At 42.5% G+C, this 25,919-nt stretch overlaps 1 protein-coding gene across 2 annotated transcripts in view; it reads right to left on the bottom strand.

Annotated features, from left to right (window-relative positions):
• The window catches only part of larp1 (La ribonucleoprotein 1, translational regulator), a 233,455-nt gene that overhangs the window by 143,006 nt on the left and 64,530 nt on the right, over positions 1 to 25,919 (bottom strand). For both annotated transcript variants that reach the window (XM_073067040.1, XM_073067041.1), the window contains exon 2: positions 2,318 to 2,379. In XM_073067040.1, coding sequence (XP_072923141.1) covers positions 2,318 to 2,379 — 62 coding nt within the window. The remainder of the gene's footprint in view (positions 1 to 2,317; positions 2,380 to 25,919) is intronic.

Raw genomic sequence — 25,919 nt, 5'->3', positions numbered from 1 at the left:
ATAGTCAGCATGGCTTTGTCAAGGGCAGTTCATGCCTTACGAGTCTGATTGAATTTTTTGAGGATGTGACTAAACGCATTGATGAAGGTAGAGCCAGAGATGGAGTGTATATGGATTTTAGCAAGGCATTTGATAAGGTATCCCATGCAAGGCTTATTGAGAAAATAAGGAGGCATGGGATCCAAGGGGACATTGCTTTGTGGATCCAGAAATGGCTTGCTCACAGATGGCAAAGAGTGGTTGTAGACAGGTCATATTCTGCATGGAGGTCGGTCACCAGTGGAGTGCCTCAGGGATCTGTTCTGGGACCCTTACTCTTCATGATTTTTATAAATGACCTGGATGAGGAAGTGGAGGGATGGGTTAGTAAATTTGCTGATGGCACAAAGGTTGGGGGTGTTGTGGATAGTGTGGAGGGCTGTCAGAGGTTACAGCGGGACATTGATAGGATTCAAAACTGGGCTGAGAAGTGGCAGCTGGAGTTCAACCCAGAAAATTGTGGGGTGGTTCATTTTGGTAGGTCAAATATGATGTCTGAATATAGTATTAATGGTAAGATTCTTGGCAGTGTGGAGGTTCAGAGGGATCTTGGGGTCCAAGACCACAGGACACTCAAAGCTGCTGTGCAGGTTTGACTCTGTGGTTAAGGCGACATATGGCGCATTGACCTTCATCAATCGTGGGTTTAAGTTTTAGAGCTGAGAGGTAATGTTGCAGCTATATAGGACCCTGGTCAGACCCCACTTGGAGTACTGCGCTCAGTTCTGGTCATCTCACCACAGGAAGAATATGGAAACCATAGTAATGGTGCTGGGGAGATTTACAAGGATGTTGCCTGGATTGGGGAGCATGCCTTATGAGAAAAGTTTGAAAGAACTTGGCCTTTTCTCCTTGGAGCGACGGAGGACGTGAGGTGACCTGACAGAGGTATATAAGATGATGAGGGGCATTGATCATGTGGATAGTCAGAGGCTTTGTTCCTAGGGCTGAAATGGCTTAACGCAAGAGGGCACAGTTTGAAGGTGCTTGGAAGTTGGTATACAGGAGATGTCAGAATTAAATTTTTTTTTACACAGAGAGTGGCGGGTGCTTGGAATGGGCAGTCGGCAACAGTGGAAGAGGCAGATACGATAGGGTCTTTTAATAGGCTCCTGGATAGGTGCATGGAGCTTTGAAAAATAGAGGGTTATGGGTAACCCTAGGTAATTTCTAAAGTAAGTATGTGCTCGGTGCAGCATTGTGAGCATAAGGGGCTGTATTGTGCTGTAGGTTTTCTAAGGTCTTGTGGGTGGATGAGACTAAAGTGAACTTTTTGGCCTCAAAACTAAGAGGTACATGTGGCTTATATCTATTGCTGTGCATCAGCCAGGTTACACCATTCCTACTGCAAAATATGGTGGAGATAGCATCCTGCTATGGGTGTGCTTTTCAGCAATAGAGACTAAAAATCTGGTCAGGGGTGATGGGAAGATGAACGCTGCTAATTACAGAGAGATCCTAGAAAAAAACCTGCAAGCCACTGCCAGAGAACTTAAACTGAGGAGGAACTTTGCTTTTCAGTAGATTAACAACCCAAAGCACACTACCAGAGCAACCATGGAGTATCTTCAAATGAAGAAAATTGATGTCCTTAAGCGGCCCAATCAGAATATTGATATTAATCCAATCGAACATCTCTGGTAAGACCACTGCTGTCCACCACTGCTCCCCAACTAACCTGGCACAGCTTGAGCAATCTTGTAAGGAGGAATGGGCAAATCTTGCTCCATCATGTGCAAAACTAATAGATTCTTATTCAAAAAGACTACTGGCTGTAATAGCTGCAAGAGGTGGTTCAAGTAACAACTGAACGGGGGGGGGGGGGGTGAATACTTTACAAGTAGTGACATTTCAGTTTTTGAATTTTTAGTTTTTCATGCTTTACTATTTTGCTTGTTTTGGGGCTCTACTGTGAAAAGAGGAGCATGTGATTCACAAATAAAAAATTTCATTTAAATTGAACTAAATCCCTGGTTGTAATATTGATTTACGTGAACAAAGAGTTGGGGAGTGAATACTTTTTCAAAGACACTGCACATAGATAGAAAGGATTTAAAGGGATCATACACAGGCAAATGGAACTGGCTTAGATGGGAATCTGTCAGTATAGACCAGTTAGACCAAAAGGCCTGTTTCCATGCTGTGCTACTCTAAATTGATGTACCCTACATCCTTGCAGTCAAAAAATGAACAAGAGGGAGGACAGATGATTTAGTAGAGAGCATACTTTACCAAAAGAAAAATCAAATTAGTACTTGTGACAGCTCAATAGATTTACCTTGGTTCCTTTCTTTGGTCTTGGGTTTCCTGCTTTGACGACTCTGGCCGGTGCTGGCATTTCTGTAGAGGGAGAAATGTGCACATCATCACTGTTTATTCAGTCACATCCAGTCTCAAAACTGACAGCCAATTGGTTGATACCTGGCCTTCAGTGTTACCAAAAGGAGACTGTGACCCCATACTGGATCCAACCATAGGTTGTGGGGAAACTCAGCACCTGATCATTCTTCATCTGTCGCTCCTTCAGTGCACACCCTTTCCTCTCCGATTCTAACCCTTTCCCATATTTCCCAATGCTGCTATAATGATTCACATTGACGGTTTCTGAAAGGGACTCTAAGCTGTGAGGTCAAAGAACCATACAGCACAGAAAAGGGTCCTGTCACTCTGCCCCCATGAGTCAAACCTCCATCAAGTTTCCCATTGTGCTCCCTTATTGCTGTTACCAGGAGCTTTATTTGGATCATTATTTTTATTCATGGTCTACTTGGGTGTAAAATTGAGATCCAACTGACCAACGCTCTTTTGGACCACACCCACACGGTGAGCAAGCACGATAGTGAGAGATAGCCTTCATTTCACTCACACTTTGCCTTGGATTCACTGCCTACACAGCAAAACCAAAACTGAACTCCAAAGGTTTACCACCTCATACACCTAACTCTAACTCCACCTCCCCAGCCCACCCCAACCCTGCACACACACATACACACACACACACACACACTCACTCACTCAGGTTTTCAGGTTAGTTAGGCAGCATTTACAACACAGACCCTCACCTCGATGCCAACTACTGCCTCCTTCAGGATCTCTCTCTTGGATGCAAAAGCTGAGGAAAGGCACAGGCATTATCTACTTGGAGCTAAGTACCTCCAGAGGCCACATCACTTCAAAGAAAGGTCTTTGTGTTTGGCCAGAACCTGGGAGCGGGGCTCCAGCTGGCTGATGGCTCATATTTCAGGAACCTCTGGTCTCACTGATAGCATCTACTGGCCTCAGGATGGCCAAGTCATGATTGGTCATATGCACAGTGACACAACAATCACTGTCACAGCTGGAAATTAATCAAAGCATTCAGACTTAACTGTGCCATGCAGTGCCACTTTTATGCTTTGGACACAGTAGTGGGAGATGGGCAGAGGGCACATGTAAGTGCTGAAATGAAGCCTCCAGTCCTATCCAACACTTATAAAGCGACCCTGACCTTCGCAAAAAAAAAAATTGGGATATGACTCTGTAAAGCAAGAGACAATAGACAATACCACCAAAATTCCAAAACTAGCTGTTAGTTGTAGCAGCCTTTTACATGATAAAGAACCTCAAGACAAAGTGGGGCAGAATTGCCACTGAATTGCCAATCCTTCCCCATTGAGTTAACACATGCCCTGCTCATTTTGAACAGAAGGGTATTGGTGTATCACCACCCACCCGCCAGTCTCCAATGCACCTGAACCTACAGTCACCACTGCAGACACAAGTCTTCTGGAGAGTGAACCTGTGGAGTTAAGAAGATGGGGGTATTTGCAGACACTTTTAACCTCTCCCTCCTTCAATCTGAAGTTCCCACCTGCTTTAAGAAGTCCATTATCATCCCAATGCCTATGAAAAACAAAGCAAAGTGCCTTAATGACTACAGCCCAGTGGCTCTGATATCTACCATCATTCAGTGCTTTGAAAGTCTGGTCACAGCATGCATTAAATCCAGCCTTCCAGACAACCTTAACCGACTACAACCCATGTACCACCAAAACAGGTCTGTAGGGAAAACCATCTAACCAGCCTTACATCACTGGAACATCCAAACACCAAAGGCACCTACCAAAGAAGAGTGTTAAGTTCACTAACTATAGCCTATCTTACACTATTTGTTAAACAGCTCTGCTTTCAACATACAATTCCAAGCAACCTCATCAACAAACTCTGAGACCTGGGAATTAATAGCTCTCTCTGTCAACATGCAATATCCTGCCACAGTGTCTTTGGATATACTATGTCACCAGACACTACCCTGAGATTCACCTTCTTGTGGGAATTCACAGTAAATACAAAGAAACAGAGTAGACTCGATGAAAAACTGCAAAGAACAAAGATGAAGTAACTAACAATGGGCAAGAGACAAATTGTGCGAATTCAAAAACACAAAATAGTAATAATAATGAATAAATAAATTAAAAGTATTGATAACATGAGTTGTAGAGTCCTTCAAAGTAAGTCCATAGGTTCTGGAAATGGAACAGTATCGGGGTAAGTGAAGTTCTCTATTAACAGATGAACCTGTAGTGTGGCCTGCCGGGCATAGTAAACAAAGTTCAAGTTCAGAGTTCAAAGTAATTTTTTTTAATCAAAGTACATATATGTCACCATATACAACTATGTGATTCATTTTCTTGTGGGCATACACAATAAATCCATAATAGAAGCAATGGAAAACTGCACCAACTTGTACATTCAACCACTTTGCACAAATTTTGAAAATGCGAAAAGAAATAAATAAACCAATAAACAAATAAGCAATAAATGTTGAAGACATGAGATAAAGAGTCCTTGAAAGTGAGTCCACAGGTTGTGGGAAAATTTAATGATGAGGTGAAGTTGATTAAGGGTTAGCTCCTTTGGTTCAAGAGCCTGATGGTTAAGAGGTCTGGGGTGTGTAACTGAGATTCCTGCACCTCCTGCCTGATGGCAGCAGCAAAAAGCCTAGATGATGGAGATCATTGATGATGGATGCTGCTTTCCTGTGACAGCACTTCTTAAAGATTTTCCCAATGGTAAGGAGGGCTTTACCTGTGATGGACTGAGCTAAATCAACTACTTTTTGGTAGGCCTTTCTGTTTAAGGGCATTGGTATTTCCATACCAGGCTATGATGCAACCAGTCAATATACTCTCCACTGCACATCTATAGAAGTTTGTCAAAGTTTTAAATGACATTCCAAATCTTCTTCAAAAGAATACTCCCACAATCTCTATACTTTCTGCTCTGCCATTTTATCATGGCTGATCCATTTTCCCTCTTAGCCCCAAACTCCTGCCTTCTCCTCATGTCCCTACATGCCCCGACCAATCAAGAATCTATCAACCTTTGACTTTAATATACTCAAAGACATAAGGCTGATTTATACCTGTGCGTACGGGCTACGCCATAGCCCTGATTTTCACTTCTGCGCCAGCTCTACGCCATAGCGAGCATGCATTGGTGTGCACCAAAACACTAGTTGGCAGTGGAGTTTCTATGCCACTCTGTTGAGTTTCTTTGTGAGAGACATGGACGAGGAAATGCATTTCAAACATTTTCGCATGTTGGCAGGTAGATTTGACGATTTGGTTCATCCGATTCGTATCGGTGTACAGACATGGCGGAGAAGAAGCAACCGGAAATGCGATGCTACCAAGCAGACCAATCACAGTTGTTGTGGTCTGTGTCGCCGCAACACGCAAGTTACTTTTTTGGGGAGCTGCACGTCACCCTACGGCATAGGGTACAGCGTAGATGCAATGCACAAGTATTAATCAGACATTAGCCTCCACATCCACATGTGGCAAATCCACAGCAGAGTCCTGCTGAAGAGGCTCAGCCCAAAACATCGACTGTACTCTTTTCCATAGTTGCTGCCTGACCTGCTGAGTTCCTCAAGCATTTTGTGTGTGTTACATTAATCAAATAATTGGCTGAATTCTTAGCTCAATACTAAAATCCCTCACACACTCCTGTAACGAATGAGTCTGTGGTTACCTTTCCAAGGACTGTACCCTTGGCAGTGCAGTGGTCCCACAACACCTCACCCATGCTGTTTAGTTAGTTTAGTTTAGCTTAGGATCAAAATCAAGAAGGGAACTTTTGTATCACAACATCCCAGTTAATTTCATTTGGTGACAGAATAGGAATCTGTTAAGGACAAATAATTATTTTTGTTTGAAACAGATAACACAAAGACAGTTGTATTTATGATGTAAGCTATTGTCAGAATATGTGACAATACACCTCAAATTCTGGAATCTGGAACAAACAGAACATGAGAAAATCTTTGCAGCTCAAGTAGCATCTGTAGAGGCAAAAGGTGAAAGTCAAAGATTCACATTGAGACCCCATATCTTGAGTGGGAAAAGGAAAGATTGTTAATACCTAGCAGTGCAGGGAGGGATCAGACAGAGGCTGGGAAGTAACACCCCAGGTAAAACAAGTATTTTTAACAATACCCCATCCCTCTGGAGCTGTTTCAGTTATGAACCATAAGACCACAAAATACAGGAGCAGAATCAGACCATCTGGCCCATCGAATCTGCTCCACCATTTCACTATGGCTTATCCATTATTCCTCTCAGCGCCAATCTTCTGTCTTCTCCATGTATCCCTTCATGCCTCAACCGATCAAGAATCTATCAATCTTTGCCTTAAACAGCTGCCTGTGGCAAAAAAAATTCCAAAAATTCATCACTGTGCCTAAAGAAATACCTCATCTCTGTTCTAAAAGGACATCCTCTATTCTGAGACTGTCCCCACTGGTCTTAAGACCCTCCCACCATCGGAAACATCATCTCCACATCCACTCTATCAAGACTTGTCACCATTCAATAGTTTCAATGAGGTCAGACCTCATTCTTCAGAACTCCAGAGAATATAGGCCCAGAGCCAAATATTCTTTATATGGCAAGTGCTTGATGGGTTTTGATGAGCCTTTAAAAATAAATAATACCTGGAACATGGGCATTGCTGGCATACTCGGCATTTGTTGCCCTTCAACAGATAATGATAAGCTGCTTTCTTCAACCACTGGATCTTTAAGCACTGACCATAAAGAGTCGTGTGTTGAAGGAATCTGACAGCTTTGTTCAGGAAGAAAAGTCAATACTTTCATGGCATGTGTCTTCTAGATACAATATTATTGTACAAATTTGATGTTGCTCACAGTTGGAATAGTTGAAATTGCAAGACCAGTGAGCAACTGCAACATATTTGGGAGATGATGCAGCCATTCTGCTAGCCCACAGGACACTCAATAGGGCTCATGGCCCTAATATCCAAATATTCAGATACAAATCTCTCTGCAATTCAAATCAGATTTCAGTCAGGGCTCTCATTGTTGTTCTGGGAACATGATGGCAGTTATTTCCTCACTGGCACTCCTGCAACAAGCAGTGTAGGGCTCGGTGTGAATGAACTATCAAAGCAATGTGCAGAAGCTGCCTATGAAAGCTGCAGTGAGCAGAGCAGCTGCATGTGTAGGCCATAGTAACACACCTTTCAAAGCTAAAGTCTCTTTCATTTGCTGTTAGATGCAATGAAGTTTTTTGTCTCCCCCTCCTGCTTAAATGACCTGCACTCCCCAGCCCAGAGATTTCCCTATAGCCTGTGAACATGTAAACAAGCTAAACTTCAGCAAAGGCCACACTCACCACACTGGAAAGAATAATGGTCTTCAACCTACCACTCCCCCCTCATCAATGAAGCACCTTACCATAGCTTCACAAGCAAAACCACACATTGCCTTACATCTGTTACATGGCCTTCATGTGAACATGAAATCACCTTAACTGTTTCATTACTACAAAAGTGTAAGCTTTTGTAACCCAACAAGGTTCCTGGCTCATGTCAGGAACAAAATGCTATCAGTAACACAGCTCTATACATTAATGGCAACTTTTTAGTACTGGTCCCAAGAACGCTCTCATTTCTGAGAAGGCTCCTTGAGCATTAAGTGAGGTACCAGTTTACTATAAAAACTGGAGGCAGATGAAGTACTTGTTGAGGCCATCCTACAAAGCAGCTAGCTTTCTTCTGGATGGTGTTGACTCTTAGTCCAACTACGACATACTTCATGGATGTTGGTGCTCACCATAGAAGATCAAGCCTATAATGTGCTCCAGATGACATAACCCATGTTTCTGCGACAACAGTGTTTCTGTTTAATGATGATCACAGTGCTTGAAGAGAAGTGATGCTATAGTCAATTATTACAGATAGAGAATCATTACTGGGCTGGCACTTGTGTTGCAGTATTTTAATCAAACATAGAAATTGCTAGGCTTGCAATAAGGCACAAGAACTCTGTTATCTGCAAAGTTATGAAGGGAAGTGAACACTGAGAAAGGATTAGCAAATATTCTAATTTCTGGCCTTAAAAATGAATTTATAATTCTTTTATGAGTTATAATTTATAATTCTCTAATTTATGAAGGTGAGACTATCTGCTGAATGAATGTTGAAACAGAATGTAATCACTGGAGTTCTGCCTATAAATTAGTACGCTGTCAGTGAATTAAACTCAAGATAACTTTGGAGAATAATAATTGGCTATAATTCTTATGCTGTGGCATGAACAAGGTCGTGGCGAAAAGATTCAAGGCGACATGAGTTCAAATTGAATTAACGGTGCCCCAACATAGCCGTCAGCACATACAAAGTATGCGTGAGCTATATAGCTTGGCTTAAACAGATTTGCATTCTAAGCACAAATGCAGATCATTAGCTGTACTGCTCAAAGCAAACAAGCCTGTCAACCAGGATCTATAGATTAAGATTGGTTTTAAATATTTATAAGTGTGCAGGCCACATTTACAAATGAAACATCCCATCCCGTAATGTAAACTAACTGAAGCCATTACAGCATTAATATCTTACTACTAATGCTGTAGTTTTAATTTTCTTCCACTAGGAATAAATATGATGGGACCATCAGATTATTATGTGCCATAGACTAATTCATATATTTTTGGGAACTTTGAGCAGCCAGCCTTCAACTTGTTTAGTTTGGAACTTTGACACTATAACCAAGTGTGCAAATATGCAACAGAACTTAATGCATGTAATTCTCATTAAATTCAAATATTCAGTATTGCTTGCATGTACCTAATTACTTATAAATTTGCTTACCAGTCATGTTAACAAGATCAACATCAGAAGTGTTGGTGAGATCCGACATAATAACCAGCCTGTACTACCAAGTACTGCACTGTAAGCAAATATGAGTGTCACATGATCAGTAGTTGGGAGCTGCAAAGTTATTTTTGAGGCAGACAAAGTTATTCCCGATATGACGGTGTCACATGATCAGTAGTTGGAAGCTGCAAAGTTATTTTTGTGGCAGATAAATGTTATTCCCAATCTTGTATGGTAACACTTTAAGCTTCACTTAGGTTTTGGTGAATGTTTCACTTTACATGTTGGAGTTTCAAGTCTAAATTTACTCAGCATAATATTCAAATTTTGAGTGATATCAACTTATAAGATTCGTAGAGTTATATTACACAGAACCAGGGCCACTATGCCCATACCCACCTATAATAATCCCATTAATCACAGTCATAGAAAAACACTGCACAGAAACAGGCCCTTCAACCCCTCTAGTCAACACTGAAACCATTTATACTCCCATCGGCCTGCACCTGGACCATAGCCTTCCGTACCCCTATCATCTATGTACCTATCCAAACTTTGCTTAAACTTTGTAAGTGAGCTCACATGCATCACTTGTATTGGCAGCTCGTTCCACACTCTCACAACCCTGAGTGAAGAAGTTTCCCATGTCCCCTTAAACTTTTCAACTTTCACCCTTAACCCATGATCACTGGTTGTAGTCCCACCCAACCTCAGTGGAAAAAGTCTACTTGCATTTACCCTATCTATACCCCTCATAATTTTGCATACCTCTATCAAATTTCATCTCCATTTTCTATGTTCTCAGGAATAAAGCCCTAACCTATTCAAACTATCATTATAACTCAGGTCCTCGAGACCCCGCAATATCCTTGTAAATTTTCTCTGTACTCTTTCAAACTTACTTACATCACTCCTGTAAGTAGGTGATCAAAACTGCACACAATACTCCAAACTTTGATAAATAAATGCCAAGCACTTGGAGATTCATTCGTTAGTTATGTGCTGTATCCAATCATGGACGATCACGGTCTTTCCCTGACCATGAATGCTTTTGGCAAATTTTTCTACAGAAGTAGTTTGCCAATGCCTTTGTCTGGGCAGTGTCTTTACAAGACGGGTGACCCCAGCCATTATCAATGCTCTTCAGATATTGTCTGCCTGACGTCAGTGATTGCATAACCAGGACTTGTGATATGAACCAAATGCTCATACAATCATCCACCACTTGTTCTCATAGCTTCATGCAACCCTGATTGGAGGGCGAAGCAGGTGCTACACCTTGCCCAAGGATGACCTGCAGGCTAGCAGAGGGAAGGACTGCCTTACACCTCCTTTGGTAAAGACACATCTCTACCTGCCACCCAACATGGAGATGGCTTTAGCAATCCAACTGCTCATCTGCATACAATACAAGTCTTGGTCTCCACAACTCCCCCATTCTGTGTATTTCTGACACCAAGCATCCACTATGAAAAAAGTTGTCAAATTCCATCTCAGCCCCCTACCTCTTAGCTTAAAGCAATGCATAGAGTCACAGAAAAGTACAGCACAGAAACAAGTCATTCGGCGCATCTGGTCCATGCTGAACTATTTAAACTACCTGCTCCCATAGCCCTCCATACCTACTTATGCAAACTTCTCTTAAACATTGAAGTAGAGCTTGCATAGCCCACTTGTGCTGGGACCTCAATCTACTCTCTCATGGTCCTCTGAGTGAAGAAGTTTCCCCTTATGTTCCACTTAAACTTTTCACCTTTCACACACTTAATTGGTGGATGTTGTGTACTTGGATTTTCAGAAGGCCTTTGACAAGGTGGCACACATGATGCTGCTTCACAAGAACCCTTGGTATTACAGGAGAGGTACTAGCATGGATAGAGTACTGGCTGATTGACAGAGGCAAAAAGTGGGAATAATGTAAGTCTTTTCTGGTTGGCTGGCAGTGATAAGTGGTGTTCCACAGTGGTCCATGTTGGGACCACTTCTTTTTACATTATATGTCAATGATTTGAATGACCGAATTGATGGCTTTGTGGCCTTGTTTTTCAGACAATACAGAGACAGGTAGAGGGGCAGCTGGTGTTGAGGAAGCAGAGAGGCTGCAGAAGGTCTTAGACAGATGAGGAGAATGGGCAAAGTAGCAGATGGAATAGTGTCAAGAAGTGTTTGGTCATGCACTTTGGTAGCAGGAATAAAAGGGTAGACTTATTTCTAAATGGAGAGAAAATTTTAAAAATCTGAGGCGCACAAGGGTGCCCTTATGCAAGGTCCCCCAATGGTTAATTTGCCATTGAGTCAATAGTGAGGAAGGCAAATGTAGCGTTAGTATTCATTGCAAGAGGACTAGAATGTAAGGTTGAGGCTTTATAAAACACTGGCAAGCCCTCATTTGGGAGTATTGTGAGCAGTTTTGGGCCCCTTATTGAAGAAAGGATGTGCTGACATTAGAGAGTTCAAAAGAGGTTCACATAAATTATTCCAGAATCGAATCATTTTCAGGAATGTTTTCGTCCTGATGAAGAGTCTCGGCTCGAAAAGTTGCCTATTTACTTTATTCCATAGATACTGCCTGGGCTGCTGAGCTCATTGTGTGTTGCTCAGGATTGAAAGGCTTGTCACATCAGGAGCATTTGATGGCTCTGGGCCTCTACTCACTAGAATTCAGAAGAATGAGGGGTGACCTCATTGAAACCTATCAAAAGACCTCTATAGAGTGGACGTGGAGAGGATGTTTCATATGGTGGGGGAATCTAAGACCAGAGAACACAGCCTCAGAATAGAGGTGTATCCTTTTAGAGCTGAGATGGAGGAATTTCTTTAGCCAGAGAGTGGTGAAACTATGGAATTCATTGGCACAGGTGGCTGTGGAGGCCAAGTCATTGGGTATATTTAAAATAGGTTGACAGATTGTTGTTTAATCAGGGCATGAAGGGATTCAGGAAAAGGCAGGAAATTGGGGGCTGAGAGGGAAAATAGAATATACACATGTGTAACCTACATTGTTGTATTATCGCATTGGAGTTGACTTGTTTGTGCGAGAACCAGGCATCAAGTCACGGGGTGGGGGGAGAGAGGTGGGCTTTGGAACTCTTATGTGATTACAATCTTGCATGTGCTTACTGCAAATCTCTCATTTGGCTCTATTCATGTATGGCTAAAGTGCAACTAAATAACTCAGATTGAATTGAATAACTCAGATCCTCCACTTACAGGGAAGATGTTACTCTTATTAACATCTTTCCTGTAAGTGAGTGACCAAACCGGCACATGATGCTCCAAATGAGATCTCACTACAGACTTATACAACTTGAACATGCAACCAACCACAACCACTCTAGCTTCTCCCACAAAGCCATCTTCATCTTCTACCTCATCTTCAATGCCAAGCAAATGAACTTTCTTACCAACCTCCAATACGGGATCTTGTCAAATGCCTTGCTACATGTAGACAACATTCACTGCCTTACCTTCATCAACTTTCCTGGTAACTTGATCTTATAAAACTGTTAAGATTGGTTAGACACAACCTATCATGCATGAAGCCATACTGACTATTCCTGTCAGTCCATGTCTATCAAATATATCCAGTCCATTAGAATAACTTTCCCATTACTGATGTCAGGCTCACCGGCCAATAAATTCCTGGTTTATTTTTAGAGCCTTTCTTAACCAGCAGAACTACCTTTGCTATCCTCCAATCCTCTGGTACCTCACTTGTCACTAAGGATGATTTAAAGGTCTCTGCTAGGGACCCGGCAATTTCTTCACTTACCTCCCACAGGGTCCGAAGAAACACCCTGCCAGACCCTGGAGACGTGCCCACCCTAATTTGCCTCGACAGCAAACAACAGCAACCTCATGCCTTCTTTTAGCCCTACTGATTTCTTTCTTTAGTGTTCTCTTGAATTTCTTATACTGTAAATGCACCTCATTTGTTCCTACCTGCCTATACCTACTCTGCACCGTTTTTTTTCTTAACTAGGGCCTCAATATCTCTTAAAAACCAAGGCTCCCTAAACCTTTTGTTCTGATAAGCATATACAAGCTTTGTACTCTCAAAATTTTGTTTCCAAAAGCTTTCCACTTACCAAGTACACCTTTGTCAGAAAACAGCCTGTCCCAATCCACACTCCCAGATCCTTTCTGATACCATCAAAATCAGTCTTACTCCAATTTAGATTCTCAATCCGTAGAGCAGACCTATTTGTTTGCATAATTACTGAAACTATGGCATCGTGGTCACTGGATACAAAGTGCTTCCCTACACAAACTTCTGTCATCTGCCTAGTATCATTCCTAATAGAAGATCAAGAATCAATCCACCTAGAGTGTGCTTCTACGTACTCAATGAGGAAACTTTCCTGAACACATTTGACAAACTCTATCCCATCTAGTCCTTTTAAATGTAACCTTCTCACTTGTAATGAGTTAGCTATTGCTGTGATCTACTAAAACCAACATTACAATGCACAAGGAGTAATAATGAAAAGGACATTTCCAAAACAAGACACATCTCAGGTAAACGCAACACTAAAGTTTGAATGTTCCTTCAAGAGAAAATGAAGCCATCATTTGTATAAACCCTGACACACCAGTGCAAATTTACTGTTCACCAAGAAGCAATAATTTAACACACACTAGTATAAACTTAAAATGAAATTGTATTGACAAAATATTTTGAACTATAACAAACAAAATAAAGGGCCCATTACACATATATTAGCATGAATTGTACACATAATCATTGGAGCTCATTGTTGCAGTCAATCCAGTGCGCTTCACTTTGTTTACTCAGGGACCGAACAATTCTGCCAGAAAGCACAGTCCAAGCAAAATATAAATAAATATCCAAGCAACATCCAAGGACAATGTGTTGAACATTCTCCAAGGTCGTCTGTAACTAGCTAATTAAAAGTTATCTGTACATTTGCCGTGAGAGCAATGTCTGCAGGAAGATTTTCTGACTGCAGTATCTGTCCTTCAAATATACTCTGAGCTGTTCACCATGTTCATTACTCATGTTTGTCATCCATCTCCATACTTCTGTCTCTCATTTTCCTCCAGCTCTCTCCAGAATTTCGCACCCCCAAGCCCTCTGGAATGTTTCGGAGCATCATATGGGCCAAATGTTAACAATACAAATCCTACTGGCCAATTCAACAAGCCTAACGTATCAATCAACTGAATTATGATTGTATAATGTAATTAAAGGAACACATTACATTTTGAGAAAGTATGCATAAGATAAAATAACTTACAGCATAACGGTATTAATGAATTAAAGCATGGTCTTAACCAGGGTATGACATTCAGTTTGAGAGTCCCAGTCAATATGTAGAAAGTTAAGAAAGCCTATTATAACAACCTACACACACAAAATGCTGGTGGAACACAGCAGGCCAGGCAGCATCTATAAGGAGAAGCACTGTCGACGTTTCGTCAGGACGAAGGGTCTCGGCCCAAAACGTCGACAGTGCTTCTCCTTATAGATGCTGCCTGGCCTGCTGTGTTCCACCAGCATTTTGTGTGTGTTGTTTGAATTTCCAGCGTCTGCAGGTTTCCTTGTGTTTGCTATTATAACAACCTTATGTTTCTTACCAACAATCTGCCATCTCTCTACAAATTTGTTCCTCTAAATCCCTCAGACTGTTGGGTGGTCAGTAATAAAGCCCCATTAATGTGTTCATACTTTTCCTATCCACAGATCCACCAATAAACACCTCACCAGACGAGTTCTCCAGTCTGTCCTGAAGGAGTACTGCCATGACATTTTCCATGACGAGTAATACCACCCCGTCTCCTTTAATCTTCCCGCTGTCACTTCTAAAACAACAGAACCTTGGAATACTGAGCTCCCATTCCTGTCCCACCCGCAACCAAGTCTTATTAGTAGCTACAATATCATAATTCCATGTGTCAATCCATGTCCTGAGCTCATCTGCCTTTCGTATGATACTTCTTACATTGAAATATACATAGAAACACAGAAAATATACAGCACAATACAGGCTCTTAGGCCCACAAAGTTGTGCCGAACATGTCCCAAACTTAGAAATTACTAGGGTTACCCATAGCCCTATATTTTTCTAAGCTCCACGTACCTATCCAAAAGTCTCTTAAAAGACCCTATCGTATCCACCTCCACCATTGCTGGCAGCCCATTCCGCGCACCTACCACCCTCTACTTAAAAAACATACCCCGATATCTCCTCTGTACCTATTCCCCTGCACCTTAAACCTGTGCCCTCTTGTGGCAGCCATTTTAGCCCTGGAAAAAGCCTCTGACTATCCACACCATCAATGTCTCTCATCATCTTATACACCTCTATCAGGTCACCTTTCATCCTCTGTCGCTCCAGGGAGAAAAGGCCGAGCTCACTCAACCTGTTTTCATAAGGCATGCTCCCCAAACGAGGCAACATCCTTGTAAGTATCCTCTGCACCCTTTCTATAGTTTCCACATCCTTCCTGTAGTGAGGCAACCAGAACTGAGCACAGTACTCCAAGTGGGGTCTGACCAGGGTCCTATACAGCTGCAACATTACCTCTCGGCTCCTAAATTCAATTCCACGATTGATGAAAACCAATACACCATATGCCTTCTTAACAACAAATCAACCTGTGCAGCTGCTTTGAGCGTCCTATGGACTCGGACCCCAAAATCCCTCTGATCTTCCACACTGCCAAGAGTCTTACCATTAATACTATATTCTGCCATCATACTTGACCTACCAAAATGAACCACTTCATACTTATCTGGGTTGAACTCCATCTGCCACTTCTCAGCCAAGCTTTGCATTTTATCAATGTCCTGCTGCAACCTCAACACTATCCACAACACCCCCAACCTTTGTGTCATCAGCAAACTTACTAACCCATCCCTCCACTTTCTTCATCATGAAGTGTAAGGGTCACAAAACAGATCCCTGAGGCACACCACTGGTCACCGACTTCCATGCAGAATATGACCTGTCTACAACCACTCTTTGCCTTCTGTGGACAAGCCAGTTCTGGATCCACAAAGCAATGTTCCCTTGGATCCCATGCCTCCTTACTTTCTCAATAAGCGTTGCATGGGTTACCTTAGCAAATGCCTTGCTGACATCCATATACACTACATATACACAAAATCCATATAAACTACATCATTGTGTTTAGTCACATCCTCAAAAGATTCAATCAGGCTCATAAAGCACAACCAGCCCTTGACAAAGCCATGCTGACTATTCCTAATCATATTATACCTCTCCAAATTTTCATAAATCCTGCCTCTTAGGATCTTCTCCATCAACTTACCAACCACTGAAGTAAGACTCACTGGTCTATGATGTCCTGGGCTATCTTTACTCCCTTTCTTGAATAAAGGAATAATATCCGCAACCCTCCAATCCTCCGGAACCTCTCCCATGATGCAAAAATCATCTCCAGATGCTCAGCAATCTCCTCCCTCGCCTCTCATAGTAGCCTGGGGTACATCCCATCCGGTCCTGGCTACTTATCCAACTTGATGCTTTCCAAAAGCTCCAGCACATCCTTTCTTAATATCTACATGCTCAAGCTTTTCAGTCCGCTGCAAGTCATCACTACAATCACCAAGATCCTTTTTCATAGTGAATACTGAAGTATTCATTAAGCACTTCTGCTATTTCCTCTGGCTCCATACACACTTCCCCACTGTCACACTTGATAGGTCCTATTCTTACACGTCTCATCCTCTTGCTCTTCATATTTGTAGAATGCCTTGGGGTTTTCCTTAATCCTGCCCGTCAAGGCCTTCTCATAGCCCCTTCTGGCTGTCCTAATTTCCTTCTTAAGCTCCTTCCTGTTAGCCTTATAATCTTCTAGATCTTCTAGATCTCCCTAGCTCTCTGAATCTTTCATAAGCTTTTCTTTTCTTCTTAACTAGATTTACTACAGCCTTTGTACACCACAGTTCCTATACCCTACCATAACTTCCCTGTCTCGTAGGAGTGTACCTATGCAGAATTCCACACAAATATCCCCTGAACATTTGCCACATTTCTTCCGTACCTTTCCTTGAGAACATCTGGTCCCAATTTAAGCTGCCAAGTTCCTGCCTGATAGCCTCATAATTCCACTTACCCCAATTAAACACTTTTATAACTTGCCTGTTCCCATCTCTCTCCAATGCTATTGTAAAGGAGATAGAATTATGAACACTATCTCCAAAATGCTCTCCCACTGAGAGATCTGACACCTGACCAGGTTCATTTCCCAATACCAGATCAAGCACAGCCTCTCCTCTTGTAGGCTTATCTACATATTGTGTCAAGAAACCTTCCTGAACACAACTAACAAACTCCACCCCATCTAAACCCCTTGCTCTAGGGAGTTGCCAATCAATATTTGGGAAATTAAAATCTCCCATCACGACAACTCTGTTATTATTACACCTTTCCAGGATCTGTTTCCCTATCTGCTCCTCGATATCCCTGTTACTATTGAGCAGCCTATAAAAAACACCCCTTCCTGCTCCTAACTTCCACCCACAAAGACTCCGTAGACAATCCCTCCATGACGTCCACCTTTTCTGCAGCTGTGACACTATCTATGATCAACAGTGCCACGCCCCACCTCTTTTGCCTCCCTCCCTGTCCTTTCTGAAACATCTAATACCCGGCACTTGAAATAACCATTCCTGTCCCTGAGCCACTCAAGTCTCTGTAATGGCCACCACATCATATCTCCAAGTACTGATCGACGCTCTAAGCTCAACCGCTCTGTTCACAATACTCCTTGCGTTAAAATACACATCTCAAACCGTCGGTCTGAGTGCGTTCCTTCTGTATCACCTGCCTATCCTCCCTCACACAGCTCAGGACATTAGTAACACCACTCAACCTTTTGATTCCTGACTTGGTCTGAGGTCTGAGGTCTACACAACATGTCTCCACAACCTCTCAATTTTCTGTTCTGGTATTCTGGTTCCCATCCCCCACAAAACTCTAGTTTAACACCCCCCCCCCCCCACCATGCAGCACTAGTAAACCTTACCACTAGGATATTAGTCGACTACAGCATATTACAGGCCTTTCAGCCAACAATGTAATGCCAACCACATAACCTAATATAGAAACTGCCTAGAATATCCTTACCACATAGCCCTCCATGTTTTTAAGCTCTATGTAACGATCCAAGACTCTCTTAAAAGACCCAATTGTATCCGCCTCTACCACTGTCACTGGCAATGTATTCCACGCACCCAACACTTTCTGTGTGGAAAAACTTAGCCATGACATTTCCTCTGTACCTACTTCCAAGCACCTTAAAACTATGCCCCCTTGTGTTAGCCATTTCAGCCCTGGAATAAAAGCTTCTGGCTATCTACACGATCAATCCCTCTCACTATCTTATACACCTCCATCAGGTCACCTCTCATCCTCCTGTCACCAAGGAGAAAAGACCAAGTTCACTCAACCTTTTCTCATAGGCATGCTCTCCAATCCAAGCAACATCCTTGTAAATCTCCTCTGCACCCTTCCTGTAGTGAGATGACCACCAGAACTGAACACAGTACTCCAAGTGGGGTGTGACCAAGGTCCTATATAGCTGTAACATTAGCCCACGGCTCTTGAACTCAACCCCACAGTTGACGAAGGCCAGCACACCATATGTCTTCCCAACAACACCGTCAACCTACACAGCAGTTTTGAGTATCTAATGGAAAAAGACCCCAAGATCTCTTTGACCCTCCATACTGCCAAGAATCTTACCATTATTATTATATTCTGTCTTCAAATGACCTACCAAAATGTAACACTTCGCACTTATCTGGACTAACTCCATCTGCCAGTTCTCAGCCCAGTTCTGAATCCTATCGATGTCGCGCTCGACAACCCTCCGACTATCCACAACACCCCCAACTTTTGTGTTATTGGCAAACTTATTAACCTACCCTTCTACTTCCTCATCCAGGTCATTTGTAAAAATCATAAAGAGGTGGGGTCCCAGGACAGATCACTGCAGAACACCACTGGTCATCGACCTCCATGCAGAATATGAACCACCTACAAATACCCTTCGTCTTCTGTGGGCAAGCCAATTCTGTATTCGCAAAGCAAAGTCTCCTTGGATCCCATGCCTCATTACTTTCTGAATGAGCCTGGCATGGGGAACCTTATCAAATGCCTTAATGAAATACATATATACTACATCCACTGCTCTACCTTCACTGCGTTCTGTTATATTCTCAAAGAATTCAATCAACCTCGTAAGGCACAACCTGCCATTGGCAGAGCTATGCTGACTAACCCTAATCAGATTGTGTCTCTCCAAATGCTCATAAATCCTGCCTCACAGGATCTTCTCCAAAAGCTTGCCCACCACTGAAGTAAGACTCACTGGTCTATAATTTCCTGGGTTATCTCTACTCCCTTTCTTGAACAAAGGAACAACATTTGCAACTTCCCAATCCTCTGGTACTACTCCCATCCCTATTGATGATGCAAAGATCATCGCAAGAAGCTCAGCAATCTCCTCCCTCACTTCACACAGAAGTTTGGGGTATATTTCCTCTGGTCTGGCAACTTACCTAACTGAATATCTTTCAAAAGCTCCAGCACATCCTCTTTCTTAATGTCTATACACTCATGCATTTCATTCCACTGTGAGTCATCCCCACAATTGCCAAAGTCCTTTTCACTGGTGAACAGCGAAGCAAAATATTCATTAAGTACTACCGCTACCTCCTCGGCTCCATGCACACATTTCCACTATCGCTCCTGATTGGCCCTATTCACACGGCTCATTATCTTGCTCTTCACATCCTTGTGGAACGCCTTGGGGGTTTCTTTAATCCTGCTTGCCAAGGCTTTTTCATGGCCCCTTCTAGCTCTCCTAATTTCATTCTTAAACTCCTCCGTGGCAACCTTGTAATTTTCCAACTCTATCAGTACCTAGTTTCTTGATCCTTTCTTCAGCTTTTCTTCTTAACTAGATTTTCCACATCCTTTCCCAGCCTCAATGGAACATACCTATGCAGAATGCCATGCAAATGTTTCCTGAACATTTGCCACATTTTTGCTGTGCATTTCCCTGAGAACATCTGCTCCCAATTTATGCTCCCAAGTTTCAGCCAAATATTTCCCCCACCCCAATTAAAAATTTTCTCAAATTGTCTGCTTCTATCCTACTCCTATCTTACTACGGTAAAGGAGATAGAGGTGTGATCACTACCTCCAAAATGCTCTCCCAAGAGATCTGACACCTGACACTGAAAACTCTTTAGCCTTCCCTCCTACACAAAATTCTTAGCCACATGTTAAACTTGCACTCACACTTAGCACGGGAACAATCTTGAGGTCACAACTTGTGTGGTCCCGTTCTTTAATTTAGCACCGAATTCTCTGAATTCACTTTGCAGAAGCTCACCACTCTTCCGACCTGTCATTAGTACCTACAGGGACCATGACCTCTGGCTGCTCACTCTCCCACTTCAGACTACAAGACCATAATATATAGGAGCAGAAATAGGCCATTTGGCCCAGTGAGTCTGCTCTGCCATCAATCATGGGCTGATCCAATTCTTCCAGTTATCCCAACTTCCATGCCTTCTCCCCGTACCCTTTGATGCCCTGGCTAATCAAGAACTTACCTATCTCTGCCTTAAATGCACCCAATGACTTGGCCTCCACAGCCAATCGTGGCAACACATTCCACAGATTTACCACCCTCTGACTAAAGTAATTTCTCCTCATCTCTGTTCTAAATGGACGTCCTTCAATCCTTAAGTCATGCCCCCTTGTCCTGGACTCCGCTACCATGGGAAATAACTTTGCCATATCTAATCTGTTCAGGCCTTTCAACATTCAGAATGCTTCTCTGAGATTTCCCCCCTCATTCTCCTGAACTCCGGGGAATAGAGCCCAAGAGCTGCTAGATGTTCCTCAGACAGTAACCCTTTCATTCCTGGAAACATTCTTATTAATCTCCTCTGAACCCTCTCCAATGTCAGTATATCCTTTCTAAAATAAGGAGCCCAAAACTGCACACAATATTCCATGTGTGGTCTCACGAGTGCCTTATAGAGCATCAACATTACATCCCTGCTCTTATATTCTATTCCTCTAGAAATGAATGCCAACATGGCATTTGCTTTCTTCACCACCAACTCTACCTGGAGGTTAACCTTTAGGGTATCCTGCACAAGGACTCCCAAGTCCCTTTGCATCTCTGCATTTTGAATTCTCTCCCCATCTAAACAACAGTCTACCCGTTTATTTCTTCTACCAAAGTGCATGACCAGACACTTTCCAACATTGTATTTCATTTACCACTTCCTTGCCCATTCCCCTAAGCCAGGGGTGGCCAACCTTTTACATTCCATGCGTCAATTTTTTCACACACGAGTTCAGATGCGCCATACAACTCTTGTACCCCCATTCAATTCTTGTAAAAATATGTTAATGTAGACATAGTTAGCATTTTTACATGATATATTGATTTAATATAAAAAACAAGATAAACATTATTTACCTTAATGAGACTTTTAACAAATATATTTTGTCTTTTTTTGATTTCTTCCTTTTTCTTAATCACACATTCTTTCCCAAGACCCAAGCACTAGCTTCAGTTTTCCTTCTATTTCAGTCTGATGTTGTGTTTTATAGTGACTATTAAGATCAATTATGTGAGAAAGTATTTTCACAAACAATGCACAACGGTTTTCCTGACGGACCCGCTATAAATAGGAACTTATTTTCCCACTGTTGATTGAATTCATGCTTACTATCACTTACTGCTTTTCTTTTGCTCATTTTCTTTTGCACTGTGATGGGTAACTGAATGTAAAAACAAGGCTTAATTTTCGAAAAAGTACAAAACTGCAAATGTTCACAAAGGACAAACAAAGCACAACTCCATAGCGCACGAGTGTCAATTGTAAACTGACTGGCAAAACCCTGTGACGCACCACTGGTGCAGACACCTGGCGCCTCAGGATCAAACAAGTATCAAACATGTATTGAACAGTTATAGAACGACTGCAGAACAGAAGTCTTTCTTTCCTAGTTTGACTCACTGAACATTTTTTTAATTGAAGACAGATTAATGTGAAGGAAGATAACATTTGACAAAAGATGTACACGAAATAATGAAATAGCTAAAAGTAATTGCTAAAATTTAGATTTATTCTCAGTAAAACCCATTTCCAGCTCTAAGCTACTTGAATTCCTGTTACAGATTTTTTTTCCTACAAATCGGTTTTTGGTTAATACTTTTTGCATGAGTAGGCTTACTTTTTTATTATTATCACTGGGGTGCAATGCACCACTTCTAATCATCCAATGCACCACTTTTGGTACATGCACCATAGGTTGGCCATCCCCACCCTAAGCTATCCAAGTTTCTCTGCAGGCTCCCTGTTTCCTCAGCACTACACACTCGTTCACCTATCTCTATATCATCTGCAAATTTAGCCACAAATCCACTAATCCCATAGCCCCAATCATTGACATACATCGTAAAAAGCAGCCGTCCCAACACCTACTCTTGTGCAACTCCACAGGAAACCGGCAGCCAGCCGGTTCCCACTCTATTTTCTGATCAACCAAAGCTCCACCCATGCTCGTAACACTTTTTCCCAACTCACAAATCCCCTATCAACACAGTTCGCCTCTTCTCCCTTCCCTTCTGAGTCACAGAGCCAGACCCAGTTGCAGAAACCTGACTGCTGTGACTTGCCTCTGCTGGGTCATCCAAAGTTGTGTAACTGTTGTTGAGGGGGATGGCCACAGAGGTACTCTGCTTTGGCTGTTTAACACCTTTCCCTTTCCTGAATGTCACCCAGATTCCTGTGTCCAGCACCTTGGGTGTAACTATCTCTCTGTATGTCCTAGCTATTACCCCCCTCAGCCTCTCGAATGATCCAGAGTTCATCCAGCTCCAACTCCTTTATGTAGTGTTAGAAGCTGCAGCTGGATCACTTCATGCAGATGTAGTAATCAGGCACACTGTTGGTCTCCCTGCCTTCCCACATCTTGCAAGAGGAGCATTCAATTATCCTGCCTAGCATCCCTACTGTTCTAACTGAGCAAATATAGAGAAGGAAAAACAATATACTCAGCACTCCACCTCCGAGGAATACATCCTCAGCGTTAAGTGGGCTCTATGTAAATCAGCACTATGCAGGGTCATTATAACGTTATATAAATGGACATTTGTGCCTGACAAAAAAAAATCAAACCCAGGATATATTTTATTTTATGTATACATGGTAATTCATGGAGTAACAATCATGCCTGTATGGCCTACCTTGTACATCAGTGGAGGAGCAAAACATCATAGCAGCAGCTGAGGAAACCCGGTAGTGGTTGCATCTTAGAGGAGGGACCAGGCTGTAGGTCCTCCTCTAACTTTGGCTACTATTTTAAGCAGGCATCGAGATAGCTGCTCCTTTCTTTTGTTTCCTATCATGAAGCAGTTTTCGGTAGCAGGACATCATGGCAAGAACACCTCTCTCTGCCTTACTGTTTCACTCCCAGTCAGGGTCATTCCAATTATCGATGAAGCCAATTTCAAAGAGGTGCCAACATCAACATGACACTCCCCAACTTCCAAATGCTGTTACACATGCAATTTCATATCCATGCTAATGCTTTCCCTAAACATCTTAGATGTACTACCTTCACTGGAAGTTGTGGGCAGTTTTCCAGATGTCATGGGTGGAAAAAATGGAATAAATTGATAAGAGAGCAAGCGTGTTTACACACACGGGGGGGGGGGGGAGGCAGAGTGTGAACTAATATGCAATCAGCTGTGAGTGGCTCAGAATGTATGTAAAGCGCTCTCATTGGCTGATTGAATGTTTAATGTAATGGCGGCCCCTCAAGAAGTTTTAAGACTTAAGACAAGACTAGACCCTCAGCTCAGAAGGGAAGGAGGGAAAAGAGGAGAGCAGTAGTGATAGGGGATTCGATAGTTAGGGGGAACAGATAAGAGGTTCTGTGGAAGAGATCGAGAATCCCGGATGGTTTGTTGCCTCCCTGGTGCCAGGGTCCGCGATATCTCGGATCGAGTTCTCAGTATACTCAGGAGGGAGGGTGAGTAGCCAGATGTCGTGATCCATGTAGGGACCAATGACGAGGGTAGGAAGAGTGAGGAGCTCCTAAAAGGTGAGTTCAGGGAGCTAGGTGCCAAGTTAAAGGACAGGACCTCCAGGAGAGCAATCTCAGGACTGCTACGAGTGCCACGTGCAGGTGGGTTTAAAAATAGTAAGATAGTGCAGATCAACACGTGGCTGACGACATGGTGCAGGAGGGAGGAATTCAGATTTATAGATAATTGGGCAGTTTTCCAGGGAAGGTGGGACCTGTTGCGGCGGGACGGTTTACATCTGAACTGGATGGGGACAAATATTCTTGCAGGTAGGTTTGCTAGAGAGGCTCTAGTGGATTTAAACTAGATATGAGGGGGGAGGGGAACCAGAATGTAGGAACAGATGTATGGGAGAAGCAAGAAAAAGAAGACAGTAAAGTTCTTTGTACTGTTAGAGATAAACAGAGAGGAGGTGGAGAATTTCTTAAATGCATTTATTTTAATGCTAGGAGCACTGTAAGAAAGGTGGATGAGCTTAGAGCATGGATTGATACCTGGAAATATGTTGTAGCTATTAGTGAAACATGGTTGCAGGAGGGGTGTAACTGGCAACTAAATATTCTTGGATTGCGTTGCTTCAGGTGTGATAGAATTGGAGGGACAAGAGAAGGTGTTGCATTGCTTGTCAGAGAAAATATTACAGCGGTGCTCTGGCAGGATAGATTAGAGGGCTCATCTAGGGAGACTATTTGGGTGGAATTGAGGAATGGGAAAGGTGTAGCAACACTTATAGGGGTGTATTATAGACCACCTACGGGGAGCAAGAATTCGAGGAGCAAATTTGCAAGCAGATAGCAGATATTTGTAGTAAGCACAGGGCTGTGATTGTGGGAGATTTTAATTTTCCACACATAGACTGGGAAGCCCATACTGTAAAAGGGATGGATGGTTTGGAGTGTGTAAAATGTGTGCAGGATAGTTTTTTGCAGCAATACATAGAGGAACCAACTAGAGAAGGGGTAGTGTTGGATCTTCTGTTAGGGAATGAAATAGGTCAGGTGATGGAGGTATGTGTTGGGGAGCACTTCGGGTCCAGTGATCATCAATACCATCAGTTTCAATATAATTATGGAGAAGGATAGGACTGGACCCAGGGTTGAGATTTTTGATTACAGAAAGGCTAACTTTGAGGAGATGCGAAAGGATTTAGAAGGTGTGGATTGGGACAAGTTGTTTTATGGGAAGGATGTAATAGAGAAATGGCGGTCATTTAAAGGTGAAATTTTGAGGGTACAGAACCTTTATGTTCCTGTTAGGTTGAAAGGAAAGATTAAAAGTTTGAGAGAGCCATGGTTTTCAAGGGATATTGGAAACTTGGTTAGGAAAAAGAAAGATATCTAAAATAAATATAGGCAGCTTGGAGTAAATGAGGTGCTCGAGGAATATAAAGAATGTAAAAAGAATCTTAAAGAAATTAGAAAAGCTAAAAGATACGAGGTGGCATTGGCAAGTAAGCTGAAAATAAATCCAAAGGGTTTAGACAATAGACAATAGGTGCAGAAGTAGACCATTCGGCCCTTCGAGCCTGCACCGCCATTCTGAGATCATGGCTGATCATCTACTATCAATACCTGGTTCCTGCCTTGTCCCCATATCCCTTGATTCCC

Source organism: Hemitrygon akajei, chromosome 15 (genome assembly GCF_048418815.1).
Source record: "Hemitrygon akajei chromosome 15, sHemAka1.3, whole genome shotgun sequence".
Taxonomy (NCBI): Eukaryota; Metazoa; Chordata; class Chondrichthyes; order Myliobatiformes; family Dasyatidae; genus Hemitrygon; species Hemitrygon akajei.
The sequence above is the reverse complement of the archived record's forward strand: the minus strand, read 5'-3'. Positions and strand labels throughout refer to the sequence as shown.